Source organism: Enhydra lutris, unplaced genomic scaffold (assembly GCF_002288905.1).
Source record: "Enhydra lutris kenyoni isolate GAN:26980312 unplaced genomic scaffold, ASM228890v2 scaffoldscaffold7, whole genome shotgun sequence".
Lineage (NCBI taxonomy): Eukaryota > Metazoa > Chordata > Mammalia > Carnivora > Mustelidae > Enhydra > Enhydra lutris.
The window spans coordinates 28,608,740-28,631,700 of NW_019154091.1; the positions used below are offsets into that span (position 1 = coordinate 28,608,740).

The following is a 22,961-nucleotide window of genomic DNA, read 5'->3' on the forward strand; positions in this document are numbered from 1 at the left end:
AACCTTTCAGGGGCCACCTGTCACACTCAGAATGAAAATAAACGTCCCTATGATCACCTACAAGATACCACCTACATGCACACACACACGTACACTCAACAGACATCTGACCTCATAATCTCCTATTCTCCTCCTCACCGCAATGCTCTTTTTGAAGCACCTGGAACACTCCAGGCATCCCCCCACCCCCCAGTGCCTTGGCACGGCCTGTTCTCTCCACCTAGAATGCTCTTTCCCTAGGTATCCCAGTGCTCATGCCTTCAGTGTAGTTATGTCTACTCAACATGTTCACAGAGCTCTTTCGTAAGCATCCCCTTTTAAATAAAATCACACTCTCTCCCTGCTTTTTTTTTCTCCTTAGCACATATCACCACCTCATATATTATGAATTCTATTTTCTTGTCAATCTCTACCCCACTGAAATAGAATGTAGGCTCCATGAAGCTCTGCCCGTTTTATTCACTGTGGGGTCCCCCTAGAACCTAGAACCATGCTAGGATATGTGAAAATTCCAGTAAATATTTGTTGAGTGAACACTACTGGTTGACTAAAGGAATGAAATTATGATATCTATAGAGAGAAGAAGGCATATCTTGTTGGCTACAGCTGAAATATGTACATTTACTACATCTAATACTGTTGCCAAGTTGTTTAATGTAAATTTAAAACAAATGAGGAATTAAGGCAAAAGTCTGTTTGATGTGATTGAGTACTGGAATTATGTGTATCATAAAAAGGTTTCCTACCCTCCCCAATTTAACAATGCTAGTATTATGCACATTTTCCAAAAGCCCAGCATTTACTAGGCTGTGATTTACAGAAAAAGTATGCTTAATACATCATTACTTTCTTACATGGAATCAAAAACTAATGAGGGAATTAATAAATACTGTCCTCTAGCTTGTTTTCAGTGAAAACTATGGGTATGGGAAACATTTTTAAGAAACAGACATGAATAGGGGTGCCTGAGTGGCATATTTTTTAAGCGTCTGCCTTTGGCTCAGACCATGATCCCGGGTTCCTGGGATCAAGTCCCTTGTCGGTCTCTCTGTTTAGCAGGGAGCCTTCTTATCCCTCTCTTTCTGCCTCCCTCTCTCTCTGCCTGCCACTCCCCCTGCTCTCACTCTCCCTCTCTGTGAAATAAATAAATTCTCAAAATAGGGAGAGAAATAGATGTGAATAAATTCTACTTTGTCTTACAAAACATTAGATTGTAATCTAATCTCATAAATTTTTTTGAGAAAACCAAGAGTTTCAATTGGGTATCCATCAGCAGAACAAGGTCTCATGAGGCAGGTGGAGGGGGAGAAGGGGAGGACCGAAGAACCCAAGCTGCACAAAATCTGTCTTAGGAGTAGCAACTCTCACTAGGAGTGACCTTGTAAGATTGCTTGTTTGGACAGCTGAGCTGTACATCCACAGAGGCTAAGAAGTAATAATAGCCAAGGCAAAGGAAAGCAGAACACCAAGAGAGAAATCCAGGAGTGCCTTCCAAGATTTGGAGCATGAAGAGGGGTAATAAGCTATGTTCAAGGAGAAGAAAGGAGTTTAAGGCACAGAATCAGTAGAACCAGTAAAATTACTGGAGAAAATGACCTACTCTTGTCAAACTGTACCTCCTCATTCAGACAGATCCTGTACCTTCAATAATAAAATCTCATCACTCTGGGGTTTTTTACCTAAATTGGGATTGGTCCCATATAGTCAACCAGAAAGAGATTCCTTCTCTAGTCCCAGATACATCCTGATACAACTACCCTCATACAGTTAGAAGCTATCCTACTGAAAATATTATGACCTATGACTGAGGAGGCAAATGACTCTGTAGCCAATATCCTCCTGGATGCTTAGTCACTATTTGGTGATTAATTATTTGGCTTCTCATCAATGGCAATTTATACCTCTATGATTGCTTTTGCAAAAGTCACACCATGAGCACCAACAATGTCCCAACATCTTTCTCATTAATTACCCATGATGATTGGCCTGGAGTCTTTCAAAGGGGTTTAGAATAGATAAATTGTTGAAAACGACTTCACTTAATTTGTGGAATGAGAGTTTATTATTTTTATTATTTCCTAATGAGAATGCCACATGTCACCTTTAAAATTTTGTCAGAATGGTTCAGTTGTTATGGAGGGGGTTAGGTACTCTTGAATAAAAAATACCAAAAAAAAAAAATTCAATGGTATAATACTCATGAGACTATCTCCCAGGAATAAGGGCTTTTATTGTTTTTGAAATTTTATTAGGGTCTCTCTTTTTTTGGTGGATTATCCTAATTAAAAAAATCAATCTCGATCTCTCACTCTCTTTCACTGTCTCAGAATATTCATCCAACCCCAGAACGAGATGACAGACATATGATATAGTAAGACTGATTTCTGCTCTTCTACAACCCCATACAACTACCTGTAGAGGAAATACCTCCTTAAAAAAACCAGTTCACTTAGTGTATAATCAAACTGGTTCAGTCAGTATGTAATCCAGATCAGTGTTACTGGGAATCCAAAGAAATTTAAGGAAAGACTCTCGAGGCAAATAACCATCTCAGGACACATCTAGCTATAAGGAACTCATTATTAACCTCTTGATTAAGGCAGACTGCCTAAGACTTCTAAGAGGTTGCCATTTGTGTCACCTCAAGATAATGAATAAGATTAACCAGGTATTTCTCTATTTAATTCATGAACTAGCTATCATGCAGAGAGAGGTACATGTATTTATATAAATCCAAACAAAATTTTCTATAAATCATACCCTGGTAGGATCACTACAACTCCAATATTTCCTAATATTTCTATATGAGCCCCTTGATCATTGAGCCCTATATACTGGAAGCAATGCCAAACTTACTAAATAAAATCAGGCTCTCTCTGCAGCCACCCTATCTTACGGTGGTATTTCCTTTCCCCAATTAGAATAAAAATGACAAGGGAGACATTAAGTTTAAAATGCACAGTAGTAAAATTGCAACAAAAGCTGAAGGATAAAGGAATACTGACATTCCCATTACCTATAAGGACTAAATATGTTTTATATCTAAATCTGAAGAATCCAAAAACTGTAACTAAGAGCTTCATTGGAGGCAATAGAGGCAGTGCAATTAGATTGTCTCATGGAAAATGTTTGTAGAACCAGATAGAACCTGTTTAGTATTTTAGCTCTAACATCCACCAACTACGTGACAATAACGGAGTTGTTAAGCCCTTTGAGATCCATTTCCCTATCTAAAAAAAATAGGGATAATGACAGCAGCAACATCACACAGCTACTTTTCACTGCTCCGGACACACGCTTCATGTTTGCTAAGTGTCTAATGTTGTTATTGCGTTTTAATGATACTATTCTGTGGCAAGGACTGCTAATTGTCTACCAATGTCCAATCCCTGTGCTCTTTACTTTTAGAACCCCACATTTTCATCTCAACACATGACTTTATAGAATAGACTATACTTCCCAACAGCCTTTCCACCTGGGTGTGTGTAGCAAGTAAGAAAATTAAAGTCAATGAAAGCATTTTTTTTTAATGCTTTATATGTGACAGAATGACCAAAGATCATCCAGATAGCATGGGAAGAAAACCTTTTGTCCATGGTCCTGATTCAGGAATGTACATCAGAGCATTTTAATATACTCCCAAAGCCAAGACCCTCAACCTGAAGGTTCAGGTTCAGCAAGCCTAGAGTAGTGCCCGGAAATGTGAATCTGAGAAACAGTTACTAGGTGATTCAGATACGCACCTGTACTTTAAGGACCACGGCTGTAAAGCCTCTGTGAAGTTCCATACATCGGGAATATGAAAAGTTCCATACATCTGGAAACTCCTCAAACAGAACAACATTCGCGCTATCCTAAAACAGCCGAACGATACCTGAGTGCAGAACACAGTATAAAAGTGCCTTCTCATGTGTTCTTTCTGCATGATGAGCTTACGCTCTTTAATTATGAAAACCTTTGTCTCTTAATCCTTCTGTTTCTCAACCAGAACGTCAAACTCCCTAACAACGTGCTCTAGATTACCTCCCAGGGCCTTCGCGTGCACACTAATCTGCAGAAGCAAGCGGTATCAGTCAGTGAAATGAGTCTGGATGAGTCCGCTGTCGCCTCTTGAACACATGGAGCAGGCTGGCTGCACACTTCCAGACGGAGTCCCCTCCATTCCTTCAAATGGGGTCATCAACCCCCAGTGATTCTCAATCAAGGGTGATTTTGCCAGGGCACATCTGACACCATCTGTGTCACAACGGGGGGCACCACCAGCATCTAGCATGTGGAGCCCAGGGGTGCTGCTAATGACCTCGTAATGCACAGGAACAAAGCCTCACAACAAAGAAATATCCAGTCCAAAATCAACAGCGTCAAGGATGGAGAAACTGTTCCAAAGGGAGTTGAAAGAAACCCCTTCCCCTATAGATCTGTGGTTAGAATACCCAAAACACACAAGGTCTAAGAAGCATCTCGCACTGATCCAGAAAATAAGCTCCATGAAGAGAGAAGCCTTGTTCCTCGTGCACACACCCCTGCAGGGGCAGACTTCAGTCTTAACGTCTATGTGAGCGTACAGCAGGAACAGAGAGGAACGCAGGCTTCGCAGTCAGACCAACTGAACTCAAGCCCCTGCTTCAGCATTTAATACTGTGGTACAACAGACAAGGTACGCCATCTCTCGGAGCTGCTTATCCCCTTATCTGTCAATGAAAATTCTTAATCACATTGTTCTAAAGATTAAATTAGATAATCCATGTAAGGTTCTTAGAACAGTAACTGACACGTAATGTGGGATTAATAAAATAATGCTATTATAAAATGAAATAACTAATCTGATGAATGAAAGATTTTCCAATGTCCAATAGTGCAGAAAATCTCCTCCTTTCCATCTTTTAACCTACACTCCCCTACCCTCCCCCCCACCCTTAACTGTAACCTGATAACTAACAGGATATCACTTCATTTTTTATATGTGGACATAGGATAATAGACACAGACACTTCTTTGTTCAATACTGGTTTAATTCTCCATGTCTTCAAATAGCTTTCTTTCCCTGATTTCCTCCTGAGAGCAATTCTTCCACACACCTAAGAAGAGTCCATCTTCCCCCAGGTGAGAGAAGCATAGTAAAACATCCCTCACACCCATCTCACTTCCTTTAACGATAAGGTTATAAGTCACTTGCATGATGCTGGTAATCACGGGAAAAATAAACATTACAAATTTTGCAGCACTTTTCACAGTGCCATTATGCTGGGGTGTTGAGATGAAATAGCAGTGGTTCTTGTCTCCCCCACTAAACAATCCTCCTTCACAGACCATCATTTTTAAGGCATTTGCACAAAGTTCCCATGTTAACCTTCTGTGCTCTTCCTTCCCACGCCCCAATCAGCCTGCTTACTACTGAGACACAAGCAGTCTCTCTTCTGTAGAGGTGGCCATTGCCTGAGCATCCTTCTGGGTCCAGCACTCTATTTCTTTAAGCTTTTCAGCAGCATTAGAAGGCATATGTTGTTAATCCTGTTCTATAGAAGAGACTGTAGCTCCAGTTAAGAAACCTGCCCTAGTAAATGGGGGGAATCCAAAATCCAACCCTGAGTGCCAAATACCAATGTTACCTCCACCACGTTTCTTTTCCCAGCCTGCACTTGACTCCCCACAGCCTCCCAGAAAACACACATCACAGGAGAGAATCCCTTCACTCTCCGGCGATGTTTTACACAGGACTATTCTACATGCTTGCTGTTCACACTGCTTCTCCCAAAGGGAAGGGAAGGCAAAAGGACTGTCTCCACCAGGAGCCTCTCTAATATTTCCACAGAGGTCCTTCTGATGGAAGTTCTCGTCGTCTAATGAATAACTGGAGAAAAAAAAAAATAAGAAGAACACTCTCCCACTCAGACAAAGTGATCCCTTTTCAAACGATTATTTTTCTCCATGTGAAATGCTGAGACACACTTCTGCATTAATTCCAAGCATGTGTACAGATAACCCAACTTTCAGCCCGACTTGCCATTTAAAAGATTTACATCATCAGAGAGACATGTATAATAAATTTGTCATAAAAAAAAAAAAGAACTCTGTATTTGTTCATTTTCTTTCACTGGCATGACAGGAGTGTGTCATGTTAAGTTGGAGGGGAAGAAAGAATGAAATGCCTCACTCTGGCCAGTCCTCAGCCTGAATCTGAGCTCTACGGGAAAGAGAGAAGGTAAGAGAGTAAGCGAAAGAAAGCAGGGGAAAACTACCGGAAATCAGGGCACACTACTGATACACCATCCTCTCGGTCAAGCAACCTAAAACTCTGAGGTTCTCTGATTCACTTTTATTTATTCCTTTGTCACCCAAACCAAGACACTCATTAAGGCTTTTTGATTTTTCTTCCAAATGTGTCTCCTATCATCTATGCTTCAAATAGTTACTGAGTGACTGCTGTGAGCAAGGAACTGCTTGCTACACACCATGGAGGATATAGTATATGCTATACATATCATTTCTGTGAGCTGCCCCAGCATGTGTGTGTGTGCATGTGCGTGTGTGTGATTAAATGTATCAAATAGCACATGCGTGTGTTCGTCACTGACAACAGCTCTTAGAGATATTGCAATCTAGTGAGAGAAGATGTGCAAGAAACAACAAAATGAATTCATTAAGACAATGATCCAAAGAGAATTTACAGCTGAAGGGCAATTACAGTTCAAGGAAGGGAAGGAATCTAGCTGGGCAAGGCTTTGTGGAGGCTGTGAAACCTAAAACCACCTAGAAGAACAGGTATTCCCTTAAACAGTTAAGCTAGTGTAATTCATCCTTGTTACACCAATGTTCTTTAAAATTTCAACTCAGTAATTGAAGCACAGTATTTATGGGGTATTTTTTAAAAGATCTTAATTATTTATTTGAGAGAGAGCACAAGCAAGGGGAAGGGCAGAGGGACAAGCAGACTCCCCATTGAGTAGGGAGCCCGATGTGGAACTCGATTCCAGGTAACCTGAGCCGAAGAGAGACACTTAACCAACTGAGACACCCAGGCGTCCCTCACAGAGTTATGCTGAGAAAAAGTTTCACTGTCATGTAAAAAACACAGATAGACAGTTGCTGTATTTGCCTTTTCAAGGTCTAAATCTTCATTATCCATGCTCAGTCATGACCTTGGGATGGGGGATGCTTCCAAAACTGCAGGCTTCCTCACCCTCTAAAATTTTTCGCACAGGTCTTCAAAGATGACTACTTCTTAAACTTCACATTTATTATGTCATTTCCTTACCCTTTGGGGGTCCTTATTTTTTTCCATTTCTGATCTAAACTAGTCTCTCTGACCCCACTCTACCTATTTAATTTCACTTCCCACAATGCCACCTTGCATCTTCCCTGGGATCCAGCCTGGTTGAATACAAGCTTGAGAGCTCAGCTGCCTGGGTTTGGATGCTGGCTCTGCCACTGCGAGCCACGTGACCATGGGCAAGTTCAGCAGTCATCTCCCTGTGCCTCACTTTCCTCATCTAGAAAATAGGAATAATAATTGTTGAAGTATTAAATGAAATGATACTTAGAACAGTGCCCAGCAGCTAGTCAGAACTCCATAAGGAATATCTCTGTTTATCTGCTGCTTTTGCTTATAGGATATACTTTCTCCTTTCTTGATAATGGCATACTGTTTTTCCTTTGAAAAACTACCACTCTGCCCCGAGAGGTACATTGACGAAGGAACCCAAGTATCTTCATCATCCCAAAAGTGGACACTCTATTCAGGCAAAAGAAATTGCTCTTTCTCCTGAGAATTTGAAGACAAAAGCTAAAACCATCTGATGACAGTGCCCTGAGAAGTTTCTTCATTGGTATGCCATCTAGATCTTCAAACTATCCTTCTCAAGACCTAATTATTTAATTCTTCATTTCTGTGAGCTGTCCAGAATCTACAATTGATTTTCTCTTTTGCTTAAGTTTTCCTGAGATGCTTTCAGATATTTGGGACCAACTGCCTGATATTTTAATCTTCGCAATCTGAAGAAAACCCCAATCTCATTCCTTCTTTGGGCATTCTCTTCACCTCACAAAGAGGCTCTCTAATTTACTTTCTGTCTACCCATATCCACCCATCCCTCAGGACCCAATGCTTTTCAATAATTATCTATGCCCTCATTGATTTCTTTCTCTGTTCTTCAACATCTAGCATACCACTGAATTTTACCTTTCCTTTATAAACTAGTGCCTTTTGTACCATCCAGGGTATGGTTGAGAGTTTATCTTGTCTCATCAACTGGTTTCTAAATCCTTGGGAAACAAAATCTATACCTTATGCATCGGTATATGTATAGTATTTAACATGGTGCTAAGTCCAGAGATGACACCGGGTATCTATTAGCTTACTAATTAAGGTTAATCCAAAAAGTTTAGGATTTTTCCTCTCCTTGCCACTTGAAGTCTTATAAGTAAGTGAACTTCTATGAATTCTGCTCAGTCTCTTCTCTCATTGATCTTAACTGTGCCATAATTTTCCAAATATCCATAGTTCATTATTGAACACAGTTGCTCAATACATATTTGTGAATGGATAAAGAAATGCTTTCTATGATTAAGAAATATAACAAGAAATAAGTCATTCTCAGTGCCGTGTGAATAGTACATACGGGTAATGATTGGCTTTAGGCATTCACCAGTTCCTCCCCAAATCAAACCTAATCAAAAAGCAGCACTCACAAACCCAGTGAATTTCTTTTCTGCCATCTGGTCTGAAAAGGAAGTCAAGAAACATTAAGTAGGTGGCAGTAGCTAAGGACAGCAGTACTATTAGCACTTCTGATGCCTTCTTCCACTCTGAATATTCACTTTTATATATCCAACTGAATATAAAGGCCTTGTAGGCCTTCCTTTGATTCTTTAGCAAAGAATATTTCTCTTTATTTCCTATAAGTTCCATCTCCAGAAATATTAATATACCTCAACTAAATATCCTAGTTAGTCTTCCTAAAAGTTGATTATAAGTCATATAAGAATAGTCTGATCTAAGTTACATGAACCTTTAGAATATGATTTTGTTTCACCCTTTGTTTTAGATCATAGCTACCCAGAGATTTTTCTCTAGACGGCAGCACATTTTGTGTCTGAGTCTAGATGCAAAAGCTGGGCTACTTTTTCATGTCAGCCACAATCTAAGCAATGGTGCTTGTTTTTCTTACATCCAATTACTGTCTGCTCCTTGATCCTTGATCCAAGAAAGCTTGATCTAGACTGGCATGGCAGCTTTAATCAAACAGGAAAACAGACCCTGGTCAGGTAAATAATGGAAAAAAGGGAGTGAGAGTCTTTTAGCAACAATGATAAGACATTTTAGATTATCCCCATGCTTCAACAGAAAACTCCTGATATGATCTGAAGCCCTCCCAAGCTCAAATCCTTTTATGGTTCCCTCTGCTTAAAGGATAAAATCAAAACTCCTTAACATGACTTACAAATCCCTTCATGATCTGACCCCTGCATAAATCTCCAACCCCATCTCTTATTATTCTCTCCTCAATATTACACAATATTCTGTCTACCTATCTTAGATTATAAAGGGTTAGCCAAAACAATCCTTTAAGTACAAGGTGGTTCAGTCGGTTCAGCCTCTGACTCTTGATTTTGGCTCAGGTCATGACATCATGGTTATGGGACAGAGCCCCTCACGTCAGGTTCCACACTCAGTGGGGAGACCACTGGAGATTCTCTCTCTCCTCACTCTCTCCTCCTGCCCCTCCCTCCACTCATGCATGCTTACTCTCTCTCTCAAATAAATAAAGAAATCTTTTTAAAGAATGAATCCCTCTTTATAAAAAAATAAAAAATTTAAAAAGTAGAAGTCCTAAAGAACTAGAAAGAAAAAGAATAAGGAATATCAAAAAACAACAGTAATGAATCTGAAGTTAGAAAGAAAGTAGACAGCAAAGAAAATTATGTTATCAGATTATATGCTACTACTTAGATATGTGGGGACCATATCTAAAAGACAACTGAATTGGTGGTGGCCTCTGCTGTGAAAATCCTAGCAGGAAGTCTGGGGAAAGGAAGATCATAGCCAAATCACCCTCCCCTCTCCCAAAAAGAGAAGTGGACCTCGCTATGTACCACACAACCCATCACACACACTATCAAGAATAAACATACTATAGCCATGAATACTCTACACTAACTAAATTAGTCTGTTTTGTAGGTTTGCTTTTTTACTTCAAGCTTTTCCTGTAGCTTCTATTAGTCTCCTCAATATGTAGACTCTTAAACCTCAGGACAGTTGATAAATTGTGGATTATATAACGAAACCCATTATCATCCATCACTGAACTCACCATCAGCCCAGGCTAGCCACCAGGGGATGGGTATTTGCTAAAACACACTCCATTACACCAACATCCCAATGGAAACTTTGGGGCAAGATAGTTCTATAAGCTCTTCCATTAACTAAATTGTGCCTACTCAGTTCACTCCCTCTCTGTTAACACATCCCTCCGGTCTACCATTCCATCCTCTACGTAAGTAATCCTTATTATCAACAGTTCTTATCCCTTACACAAACCCTAGACACCCACTGCTTCGGCCCACATTCTTATCCTTATTTAGATCTGTTCTCATCCACCCTCAGAGCCAGAGCGAGAGATATGAGCACTTTCCCAGCTCCTCAATGGTGACTTTACAGCACTATTCCTCCACTTCCATTAAAATAAACTCTTCTTTCACAGTTCATGGTTTTCACCAATCCTCTTCCACATCTAGGCATCTAGGTGTTACACTCGAGAATCTGAAGGCTGGCATAGTTTTCTTGCCACATTCTCAAGGATTCCCCCTTAGTGTTTCTGATGTTTGTTCCAATATGGCCCCACTGTTCTCTGTGCCCTCCATGACTGTCTTCAATCCTCTTCATCCATCCAACTTTGCAATAACAGGCTTAAAACTCCTTCAACTCATCCTGAAATCTGAAACCCCCCACTCTACCTCAGACCATCTTTCCACCTTACTCCCTTTATCATTCTACTCCTACTTTTTATTCTCATAGTGACTTCTATTCACCAACTGTCCCAATCCATTTTCCACGAATATCACTCCCAATGTGGGTTCTCTCGCCTTTCTGCCTCTCTGGACACCACAGCCTATGATTTCAACAAGGCCTTTATGATCACTCTTTTACTGCTACCCCCTTGACTATTGGCCTTGTGTGCCTCATCAGTCTCCCAGGCTGAATCTCCCCATATCTGTTTTCTCTGTTCCTGGTCCTGGGTTCTTTAAACAGAAAGGTACAAAACAGTGTTGGCTATTTCCCCTATGAAGACAAGCCATTAAACATCAAGTAGTCATTGGCTTCTCTCGGATCTTTTTGGTTCTCTTCCTATAGATTCAGCTCTCCCATATCTAAAAGTCACCCACAAGTAGGCTCTGCATAGATTTATTTTCTTATCCCTTCCATAACTAGCACTATTAAAAACAGTCTACAGTCACTGCATGCATTTCTTCACTCTACATTCACTTCTTAGAAAAACTCATGGGTCCGTTCCTCCCACACTAATGAAATTTAAGGAGGTTCATCAATTAAATCATTTTCCTTTTTCAGTTATCAAACTCGTTGGCTCCAATAAACTTGTGACCTAGCCACATAGCTTGCTGACAAGACTGCAGACCCAACTGGATAACCCAAACCTGGCTCAAACTTATCTCTCATGCAGCAGAGGTGAGCTGGGAGCTATAATCCCAAGGCAGGCACCCATAGGACAGCCAGCCTAGGGCCACCTCGCTGGCAAGCCTAACTCTCACCAGCCAATCAATAACACTCAGAAACTTGGCTTTCCTGATAGGGGACAGAAACAATCCCTGATCCTTTAGTATTTAAGGGCCACCCAATTTCCACCCCCCCAATACTAGATCCCCCAGAGTCTAGACTCTGTACTGAATTCAGCTCCCTGTTTGGCAGTAAAACTTTTCCCCTCAGTACTCAACTCTCTTTAACAACACTTTTCACCTACATGTTCCTACAGAGTTCCTAAAAACAAATGATATCTGTATTGTAACATTCGCTATTTATAGTTCAATATTAGTCGAACATTTTTCACAAATTTTCATGTCATATATTAATCAAAAGATTTTGGAACACCCCTGGCCTTGTGACTTCTCTAAAGGGAATTCACTCATTTAGATGTTCAATGGACTTTCAATGAGTACCTATCATTTTCTAGGTGCTGGCTCTTACAAAATCTTACAAAGATGAATAAGATATGGCACCATATCTTATTCATATCCAAAAGTTCACAGAAGAACAAAAAGTCCAGCAAGAAAGGGCTATGAACAGTGAGATATTGACTATAAGGGATGAGTTTGCAAAACATTCTAGGAGTAGAGAGGAGGAGGATAGCTGTCTCTTATTGGGGTCATCAGGAAGCCTCTATTTATATTCCTAAATTGACTGTAATCTAACTCTTTTGTTACTATTTTTCTTTCTCAGTGGACCTTATTATATTGGTAATACAATCTAAACAGAATATCTAATGACAAAAGATCTACTATTAACATGAATTTTTTTCATACTGGAATATATGCTTAGAGCATATTAACCTACACTTGCACATTCCTTGTTAAAATGAGACCTAAGTTTTATTTTCAGTAGGAAATTACATGGAATAATCCCATGTTTTAAGGGTATATATACAATATCACTAGAACTCTAGCATCAGAAATGTGTGTCACGTGTATGCTTGTATACATTTTCCTTGGTATATTTGTAATATTTATCACTACTATAAATTTTGTGTATCCCTCTTGTTGTAGGCAGTCCACACAATAAAACTAAAAGAAAACATCTGCAGCACTGGTAGTAGATTTTTCCCAGTGTGCCTTCTCTAGAAACTCCTCTTCTTTGCAACACACCCTCCCATCCATGAGGTGAAGCAGAAGATGCCATGTTCCTATGATGTGACTCCACATGTATACTGTCTAGACACAGTGACCAGAGATGATCACATGACCCATACAGGGGCAATCAGTAACACTCCCTATAAGTCTGGGAGTTTCTAAAGGTCATTTTCCTTCTTGGGTCCTCCACGGCAATATACAAAACTTGGGGACTTTTGTTGGCAATATGACACCATGTGAATCAAAGAACAGAAGTCTTTCCACAGTGAGTAAAGCAAAGCAGAAGCAACACTGATGAGGACCTGCCATAGGATTCCCAAGCTTCTCACAGGACTCCAAGCCCCAGGTCTATCCCTGACCTGGGATGCCTTGAGATATCCCAATACCTTCCCGATAAATTTTCCTTTTTGCTTAAGCTCACATTGAGTTTTTGCAACTTTCTAATAAAAGAATACTGACAAATAAAATTTTATATATCCAGTTATAATAGGGTGAACAGAATATTTGGGCAGTGTAGACTGTGCAGCCAAGAGAATGGCCAACAAAAATGAAAACCCTTCATTGGTTGTGATAGCCAATTCAGAATACATAGGGAATCTGGAGGAAAGAAACATTCTACAATACCACATTCTTGATTCTTTGCTCAAGGGTCACATTCTTGAGTCTTTGCTCTTCTGCTTCCCCAATGTTTACTTATTCCTATATTTTGTCCCTCATCAAGTCCTACCGTTTTTTTCTTTTAAAATGCCTTTCATATCCATACAACCTTATCCATTTACACTATAACTACTCTAGTCCAGAGTTTCTCAGGTGAAAAACCTAATCTTAACCCCCAACCCTTCACCCCATTCTCCTCATGTCCACATATTTTCCATGCTTTTCTCAGGCAGATTATAAAATTTACACATGTCATGACTGCAGCTTTTAAATTCTCAGTGGCTCTTATTGTTAAGTGAACAAAATCTGAAAATATAGCCTGGCATCAAGCTCTTTCACAATCTAGTTTCCATCTACCTCTCAAATTTATACATCCCTACTCCCTTCTAGGATTTCTGAATATATTATTAATTTAATTGTCATCATCAGAGTAAGAACAATGTGTCAGACACCATGCTTAGGATTTTATTAATATTATCTCCTATAATACATATAACTACTGCGATGGTTTCCAATGAGTCCGCAAATTCTTTGACACTCTTCTCATTGAAAGATGGGGTCTACATTCCCTTTGCTAGAATCTGGGCTGCTCTATTTGTTCCTAATACAGGGCATTAAAAGTGACACTGTTGGGGCGCCTGGGTGGCTCAGTGGGTTAAGGCCTCTGCCTTCAGCTCAGGTCATGATCCTAGGGTCCTGGGATCGAGCCCCGCATCGGGCTCTCTGCTCAGCAGGAAGCCTGCTTCCTCCTCTCTCTGACTGCCTCTCTGCCTACTTGTAATCTCTGTCAAATAAATAAAATCTTAAAAAAAAAAAAAGTGACACTGTTAAACTTTTTAGGCTGGGTAAGATAGCAATTCCTTGCTCAAAGAAAGAGAGGGGGGTAAAGGTGGTGACTAATACCGTCTATGTAACCATTTATAATGGGGTGAACAGGCAGTGTAGGCCCCTTGATACACTCACCTTTGGAGGCCTTGGGCACCAGTAATGTGTTTGATGACTTCAGGCCACCAGGCAGCAAAGTAGCTCAGGCTACATGGTGAGACCACCCAAAGGTGCTCCAGATGAGATCCCCAAATAAGGGCCCAGAAACAGCCAACATCAAGTAAAGACACCTAGTAAAAATGCTCCCAGATGAGTCTGGCCCCCAGCTGTCAAGTCACCCCTGCTGTCAAACCCTCCCAGCTAAGACATTGGACAACAGAGTCCTCCCCTACTCTGTATTGCCCACACTCAGGGCACACAGAATCCACATGCATAAGAAATGGTTATTTTTTTATTGCTAAGTTTCATAGAGATTTCTAACAATATCAATTGGGGCTACTTTTATTACATGGAAGTAGGGCATTGGCAGAGCAGAAGACTTAAAACATGAGGTACTGGCTTTGGGATTGGACTGAGGGTGACAGTAAACAATCCTTGAGAGGACCACATATCTGAAGCTTTATGGGCTTTAAGGAAGCTGCTGGTGACAGTATGAAGGATGTTAAGGTAAATGGTATTGGAAGCTAAAGGAAAGGAGTCCTCCATCACACAGTGACATCACACAGTTGCCAGAAACAAGTCTGGCAACACTGATGTCTGTAATGCTATGTAAAATAGGAAATATAACTATATTTTCTAGCTCAAAAGACTTTCAAGTAGAATACAGAAAGTGCCACCAACACCTTCTCTCTAGCCATGAAAAATCCCAAACAGGAGAGATGAGCTTAAGAACAAACTGTCCAGTTTCCAAGCAAAATTTGGAGCTTGAAATTAAAACTCTTCTCCTTCCCAGGCTTTCCAGATGGCAAGAGATTCTCAAAGTAAGAAATGGACTCAGGGAGGAAAATATAGGTCACTGTCAGGAAAAGATGATCTAAAGATGAAGCCAAGGACTCAACTTCAGGAATTGTTAAGACTTCAAATACTTTTAAAGTGGTGCCCTTCAAACCTTTCCAAACAGATAAAAAGTTTCTAAGGACATTAAGGTTGTGCCTCATAAACCTTCTCTGTTCAGTAACAGAGCATCTAAGAGTGTTATGAGCATTGTTCTACAAAGCCTCACAGTAGACAAAGGCTCATATTAAAGAAACCCAGGGTATAGTTTTGTCTAATGGAATGCATGTAACTGGATACACAAAAAGTCCAATTTTTTTAAAAAAATAATTATACATGGGGATGTCTGGGTGCCTCAGCTAAGCGTCTACCTTTAGCTTAGGTCATGATCCTAGAGTCCTGTGATGGAGCCCCAATTCAGGTACCCTGCTCAGTGGGGAGTCTGCTTCTCCCTCTGCCCCTCACCCCACTTGTGCTCTCTCTTGTGCCCTCTCACTCTCAAATAAATAAAATCTTTTTTAAAAAATAATAATGTCTGTTTTGACTTAAAGCAACAGAACCAATGCAAAATAATAATAATAGTAATAAGCCTTTGGACCCTTAATTTTTTACAGATAGGAAGCAAGCGGAGAAGGCTATTCCATGGCAAACACAAACTAATTTTTAATTACAAAAGAAAAGATGCCTTAAAAGGCAAAACTAAGAACCCAAGTGATGGTGCCAAGTGCCAGGAAGGACAAAAGGACAATTTATATGGGACAGTATTAAGCCATAATTTTAAAATTGCCAACATGTGCCCACTTGGATTTCAGAACTGCTATGGGCCAACAACTGCTATGTTCTCCCATTTTCTCCATTCTTGAATGGAAAGTCCTTTTGAAGCAATCATATTCCCAGCTCAGCATCATCTGTTGTGGGAGAGAAGATAGATAACATGTCCCTTTAGTTAACAGGTCTTCAGAGCAAGGGAACCATGTCCAAGAAATGAAATCCAAATAGTCTCATCAGCACCTAGAGCTAAATCAGATGGTGAGATCCTGGATCTCAGACTTCAGCCTGATGTTGTAATGCAGTTAGACCTACTGGTGAGTATATTTTGTATGTGAGATCAATGTAAATAATTTGCAGCCTGAGAGAAGATGTACTGATTTGAAAACACATCCGCAAATTCACCGACACTCCCTTATCAAGAAGTGGGATATATGCCCTCCTCCGGCAATTCTGAACCAGCCTTAATGACTTACTTGTAACCAGGAGCAGAAGTGATGATGTTTATTACCATAATAACCACACACTATGTCCCGTAGATATCCCTATCTTTGTCTTTTCTTAGTAACATTTCCCACCAAGGACTATATGCATACATCATCTGCTTTTCTAAGACCAAACCATCATTCAGGGTCTTAGTAAATCCCATCTACTCCATAAAGCATATCATTAGACTCCAGCCTTAGCAATTTCTCCCTCTTCCAAATGGTTTTGAATTTATTTTCTACAACTTTCATTTCACAATTAGTGAATGCCAGTATCACTAAGACGTAATGAGTGAATTCATTGCTTTTCTAATGCAGATTCCTTGGCTACGCTCTTGAATTATGTCCCTAGAATCCAAATGCCTACAGAATGAAAGCAAGTAATACACAACAGTAAATCTGACATGGTGCAAAAGAAAAAAGTGGTCTGAATTAGGTTACACTAGGAAGCAACTGTTTCATGTAAATGGGTCAGCCACCACCCAGCTACAGGACACTGATTTTCTTCATAGCAAATATTACCACCTGATATACATTTATTTGTTTATTGTCACTCTCTCCTCATGAGAATTTAAGTTCCCTGAGAGTAGAGTTGTTGCTTTGTTGGCTGATATATCACCAGAGCCTAGAACAATACCTGACACTCAGTAAGTATTTGCTGAAGGAATAAATGAATGACCAATTGTTGCCACATGGGAATGTGAGCCCAATGTCACAAGTTCTTCCCATTTTTCAAGAGAAGCCAGAAATAAATAATTTTATGTGTAATCTCTCAATTTCTAAATATCGACAATTAATTACAAAAATATTGAGCCATTTTAGGAATGGGTAAACAAAATAGGTCTCCCAGCTTGGATTCCACCTGAAAGAGGCACATGCAATCGCTGTACTAAAAGGATCTGAGAGTTTTTTACCTAATTACTTAGAATAGTGCCTGGCAAAGTGCAGAAAACTTGAGAAGTAAATGATGATGCTTCAAATGCACACACTTGAGGCACTATTAGGATTCAGCTGCAAATTATTAAGATTCTACTCTAGTTATGTTCTTACAGCTCAAAGAAAACTGTGTCAGGTTCTGCTCCAACATGACCACCTGGACTTCACAAGACTGTCCCCAGCCCCAAGATCCTAAGGCTAAACTTCCACTCCTTCCAGCTGTTAAGAGTTCAGAAATGTGATTCCTATGTGCTCCTCCCCAGTAATAAAGAGGAAACGTGATGAAAATAAAAACAGATTGGATTTCCAAGGGTGACCAAAAAAAAAAAAAAAAAGAACCAGGTTTTAAACTGTATTTCCACAATTGATGAATAAGGGCTCCCAGGGGCAATTTTGTTTTCCTTTTTATTATCCTTAGCATTTTTAGATTATATCATCTAAGATTTTATTTCAGTTGACCTTTCGATGTTCTCTGGTAGCATGTTTTATCTTTTCTACATAAAAATTATTAAGGAGGAATTTTAAAATATTTACTAACTACTTGGATTCTTAACCCTAATAAAAGTCACATCTAATAATTAGAGTGTGTCTGGATTTAAATATAGGTCACTTAGCAACAAGCTTAATTGTGTAGGGCTGAGAACACCTTCAAGATGCTTTAAAGAAAACATACTAGAAAAAGCACTTCCAGTGCTCCCCATGCTGCAAGTTGATGCACAGCAAGCCAGCCATCAACTTTTGAAGATGTCAGAGTAAATGAGATGTCTTGGTGTTCCTTTTCTGTGTGTGGTCCAACATGTATAGCCTTGAAGTATCCATAGGAGACATCAACAAACATCAGAGGAACTCAACATATCAAATGAGTACAAGTCCAGAAGAGCAAAATATCTTCTGGCCCTCCATAGCCAGCATTTAGGACCTAATTTTATGATTATGTAGATTAATTCATTATACACAGTTCTTCAATAATGGCATTCATTTTTTATGCAGGCAGATTTTACTTTTTAAATAGGTGCCACAGTGATTTAAATTGAAAGTAACACTGAGAAAATGTATTGATCCAAACCTATTTTTCAAAATTTAGGTGGTTTTGGACCTATGAACTTCTTACAGAACAAGAATATAGATTTCTGTTAACTCCTTTTGTTATGTTTGAGCAATGCTGAATACAATGGCCCCGGATAGAGAGAACCAGTACTCAAATTCTTTTACAGACATACAGCTGAAACGATGAAACAGAGTTCCCAGGGCTCAGGGTGGGAAAAAGCCCAAAATTTGGGATCAGACCAACGAAGTTTGTCTTGCAGCTCTACCATTTATTTAACTTTTTGACTAGAGGTAAGTTACTTAATCACTTTAAACCTCAATTTACTTTATTCATCTGGAAAAACAGAATCATAATACCTTACTTTAGGGGCAACATAAAAATTAAAATAGATACATATTTATTGTGTAAGTCACTGAAATGAGGAGGAAGTTGTTAACTCAGCATGGCGTGACCTGACCCTGACTAGTGCCAATACAATAAACAGCATGCAAAAAAATGCTTGGAACACCATGCTATCACAAATGATAGTTATCAAAGAATGTCCAATTGCATCTTATTGTAAATTAAATGCAGAGCATGTCTTCTCTAGGCGTCCTATATATCATGCTCCCCTAAGAATGTATTTCTATACACTTCGGTATTACGGGCTAAGAGAAGCTTTTTAACCCTATAGAAATTCTAGCACACTGGCAGATGAACTCATGGACAAAAATACTCATTGAGGGCGCCTGGGTGGCTCAGTGGGTTAAGCCGCTGCCTTCGGCTCAGGTCATGATCTCAGGGTCCTGGGATCGAGTCCCGCATCGGGCTCTCTGCTCAGCAGGGAGCCTGCTTCCCTCTCTCTCTGTGCCTGCTTCTCTGTCTACTTGCGATCTCTCTCTGTCAAATGAATAAATAAAATCTAAAAAAAAAAAATACTCATTGAGCATTGTTGTTAATCAGAAAAATTAAAATGGTTATCTATAGGAAGATAACAGATTTTGATATCTTCACTCAAACCATTCTATTCAGATAAACCACAAAAACATAATTTAAATCAAAAATTAAAATGAAATAACTTAGAGAACGATATCTATAATATAAATCACTTGTGAAATTTTAAAGCACAGCATCTATTATAGAAATATACATACACACACACTTGGTAATTGTATGATAATATGCACAGAAATGGCAAACATCAAATTCAGGACAATAGTTATCTCTAAAGGAAGAGGTAAGGCAATGAGATCAGGCAGGTGCACACAGAGGGCTTCAATTCTATCCAGTGTCTTTTACTTTCTCAAAAACTAAATTAGACTAGAGCAAAGATGGTAAAATGTTTAGATTCTCTAGAGCTGGCTTGTAGGCTTGTGGAGTTTATTACATTATTCTCTACATTTTCTGGACATTTGAAATATTTCACTATAAAGAGAAGCAGCTTTCCCAGTCCCATAAATAAAAAACAATTTCCCAAAGCAGACAACAGTTGTTTCAGAAATACTCAGAAGCTAAAGAGGGATGGGGATGCTGGGGACGGAGGAGGTAGTGAAAGGGACAAGAGGGGTGGGTATGGAAAAGACACTCCTCTTTGACTCTAGAAACCAGGAAAATAATTTCCCGCCAAGGGTTAACAAAAGAATTTAGCTATGCACGTCTTGAAGAGGATAAAAATGATTCATTCTTAATCCAGAAATAAGATTACTATACAATGCATACATTATCTAAAAACATATTTAAGTTTAAAATACTTACTGCAACCCCACTCTTGGTGGTAGTTTCTCTGTATGTGAAGTTGCAGATCGCCCAGGCTAAATAATATGTAGACATGAGAGGGGTCTGTGAAAAGTGATCCGTAACCCATCCATCTTCCTCAAACACGGAAGTTTCCACTGGCATATTGGATAAAGATAAATAGGTTGCTTGATGCTTGATGCTAATTTTGAAAGTAGCCTTGTAGATCGGCTCGTCAAAACAAGGAAATGCCTTTCTGGCATGGGTAGGTGAAAACTGAGTGACACCAAGGAATCTGGAAAACAGAAAATGACGTTCTCAATTACTTTTATGGCTTGATAAGCTATGACCATTTTACATGCTTCTGCCGATAACGTATTTTGCCAAATTGCAAGGTCGTTTCTTCTGTGCCAAACTTAGGTGCATGAATAGCATGAAAGTATAATTTGTATGTATTTCCCCCACAATAAAAATTCTTTGGGGAAGTTTTTATCTCAATTAAAGTAAATCCTCTAAACCCAGACCAGTGCTTTTTAGACGAAACATTACAGTTCACAGAAAAACAATTCATCAGCATCCCATTGGCAAACACTGGAAAACAGTAGTTCTCCTTTTTGGTATGCCCTCACTTTCCCCTCTAAATGTATGTAAGTTAATGAAACTAAAATCCAAAATATGTCATCAGATACATGTAGAATATAGACCATCAGTGGGAAACATCTGTGCCCTCAAATTTCAGCTAGATGTGATCTGATTTTGTTAAGGACTTTGAAACCTGACAAACGTTGGTCTAAATTCTGTCTTTGCAACATTCTCAGCCATATCATCTTGGATGACTACTAAATTTCCCTAAGGTTTAGGTGTTCATTGCTTGAAAGGAAATAATCAAGCCTAACTTTTAAAAAGTACTATAAAGCTTAGTAGGGAGAAAGGATACAAAGCACATATCACTGTGAAAAAAAAAAAAAAAAAGCAACCATCGGGCAGTTAAGCGGCCACTGGTTCACAATGTCTTTAACTTTTCTTGGAGTGGTTTAACACATGTTTATATTGACTAATCCAGAGACTATCAGTTTTATGACTCACAATACATATTTATAATACAAATTATAACTTTAGTATTATTGTGTTAATATAATACTGGTAATTGTACATAATAAATATATAATAAACATGTCGATGTAGATATAGGTGTATATGTTTCTATTAAGTATATTTAATGCCTTCAAGTTTTCAGATCAAGCCGCAACACTGCATTTCATTAAAACTAACTAGAAACAACCTCTTCATTCTTCCACAGTTATTACAAATGAAAATACTCAAACACCCTTTTAACTTGAAAACGAAGCCATCATTTATGAAAACATTCATGATACAAATCAATTTAAACTTTTCTGATAATATTAGTTACAAAACTCAATACAAGGCAAGTCAACATCAGACCTTTCATAAAACATGACTGAGCGCTGAAGTCATTTCTTTAAAAGACTCTTTCCCCCAGAAGTAGTTCTGCCACCACTCCCCTCTTCATCACCCACAATGTTCCTGGTTAATCTAACATGGCACCCTTTCCCACTGAACTCAAACCTGGCCTCAAAATTATCATCAACATAACACTTGAGGCAGCTGCTAGCAATCAATAGGAGTTGACATATACATTGAATCTTACTGGCTATCCCTGGCTCATACCATCAGATGTAAATGCTTATACCTTTTTAACATTATGAAGCTTACATTTATCCTTGAAAGTCTACTTTTTTAAAAGTTCATTTTGAAACAGAGAAAAATAAGACATTCTAAAGATTAACTGTGTACTTACTCTTGGAAAGAGGATTTTGGGGAGTTATCTTGAAAAGAGTACTGGGTTGCCACATACCAGGCTTGGGTAACTGCTAGAGCCTATTTTTTCATTAGTAGAAAGAAAATAATAATGCTTTCTATGCTTTCCTTCCAAAGCTGTCGAGATGATAAAATGATATAATATATGGGAAAGAAGTCTTAACTACAAATCTTCAGACAAATAAAAGGTTAAAGCTGGAAGCAATCTTAGAAATAAACTGTCCTCTCTCATAAATTTCTAAAATGAAAAAGTAATTCCAGTAGGGTTAAGTGATTTGTCCAAAGTTACACTAGCAATTAGCACAAAGCTGGGTCTAGACGTCAGTTTCTGCATCTGAGTAAAAAGTTGTTATATTTCAAGAACAGTAAAATAATCTTTAGCCATAATTTATAAACAATGTTTAATTTGACTATTGGTAATAAAGGTTCTTCTTTCCAAAAATGCCAGTACCATGATAATATTTTTCCTTATGATTTTATATTGATAGTAATATAGTTTTATTTAACGAGAGGTCGGTTTAATAAAATGTCCTTTCAGTTAAAAAGTACCCATTTACAATTTTCTCTTCACATGCTTTTGTCTTCCATAATGTTTTTGAATCTCATCTTTTCATCTCATTAATTGAAATGTCCACTGAGCTTGATATTTCTTTCCTGAGCTCTTTAAAAGTTACCTGCAGGATTCCATATATGGGTAAAGAGTGTTCCTTTTTAATTTTCAAGTGTCTGAGAAATCCAGTTTCACCACTGACAGACATCTGCTGTGTGTGAGCTTTTTAGGTACATGGTAGGATTTCTTTTTAAGATATGACCTTTTTTGTTCTTAAGGTCATGATAAG

General features: G+C 38.9%; 1 protein-coding gene across 1 annotated transcript in view; it reads right to left on the reverse strand.

The window, feature by feature from the left end:
* LOC111142230 (thyrotropin releasing hormone degrading enzyme) overlaps positions 1 to 22,961 on the reverse strand; it is a 380,019-nt gene that overhangs the window by 346,678 nt on the left and 10,380 nt on the right. Inside the window, exon 2 of the mRNA XM_022495269.1 lies at positions 20,305 to 20,578. Coding sequence (XP_022350977.1) covers positions 20,305 to 20,578 — 274 coding nt within the window. The remainder of the gene's footprint in view (positions 1 to 20,304; positions 20,579 to 22,961) is intronic.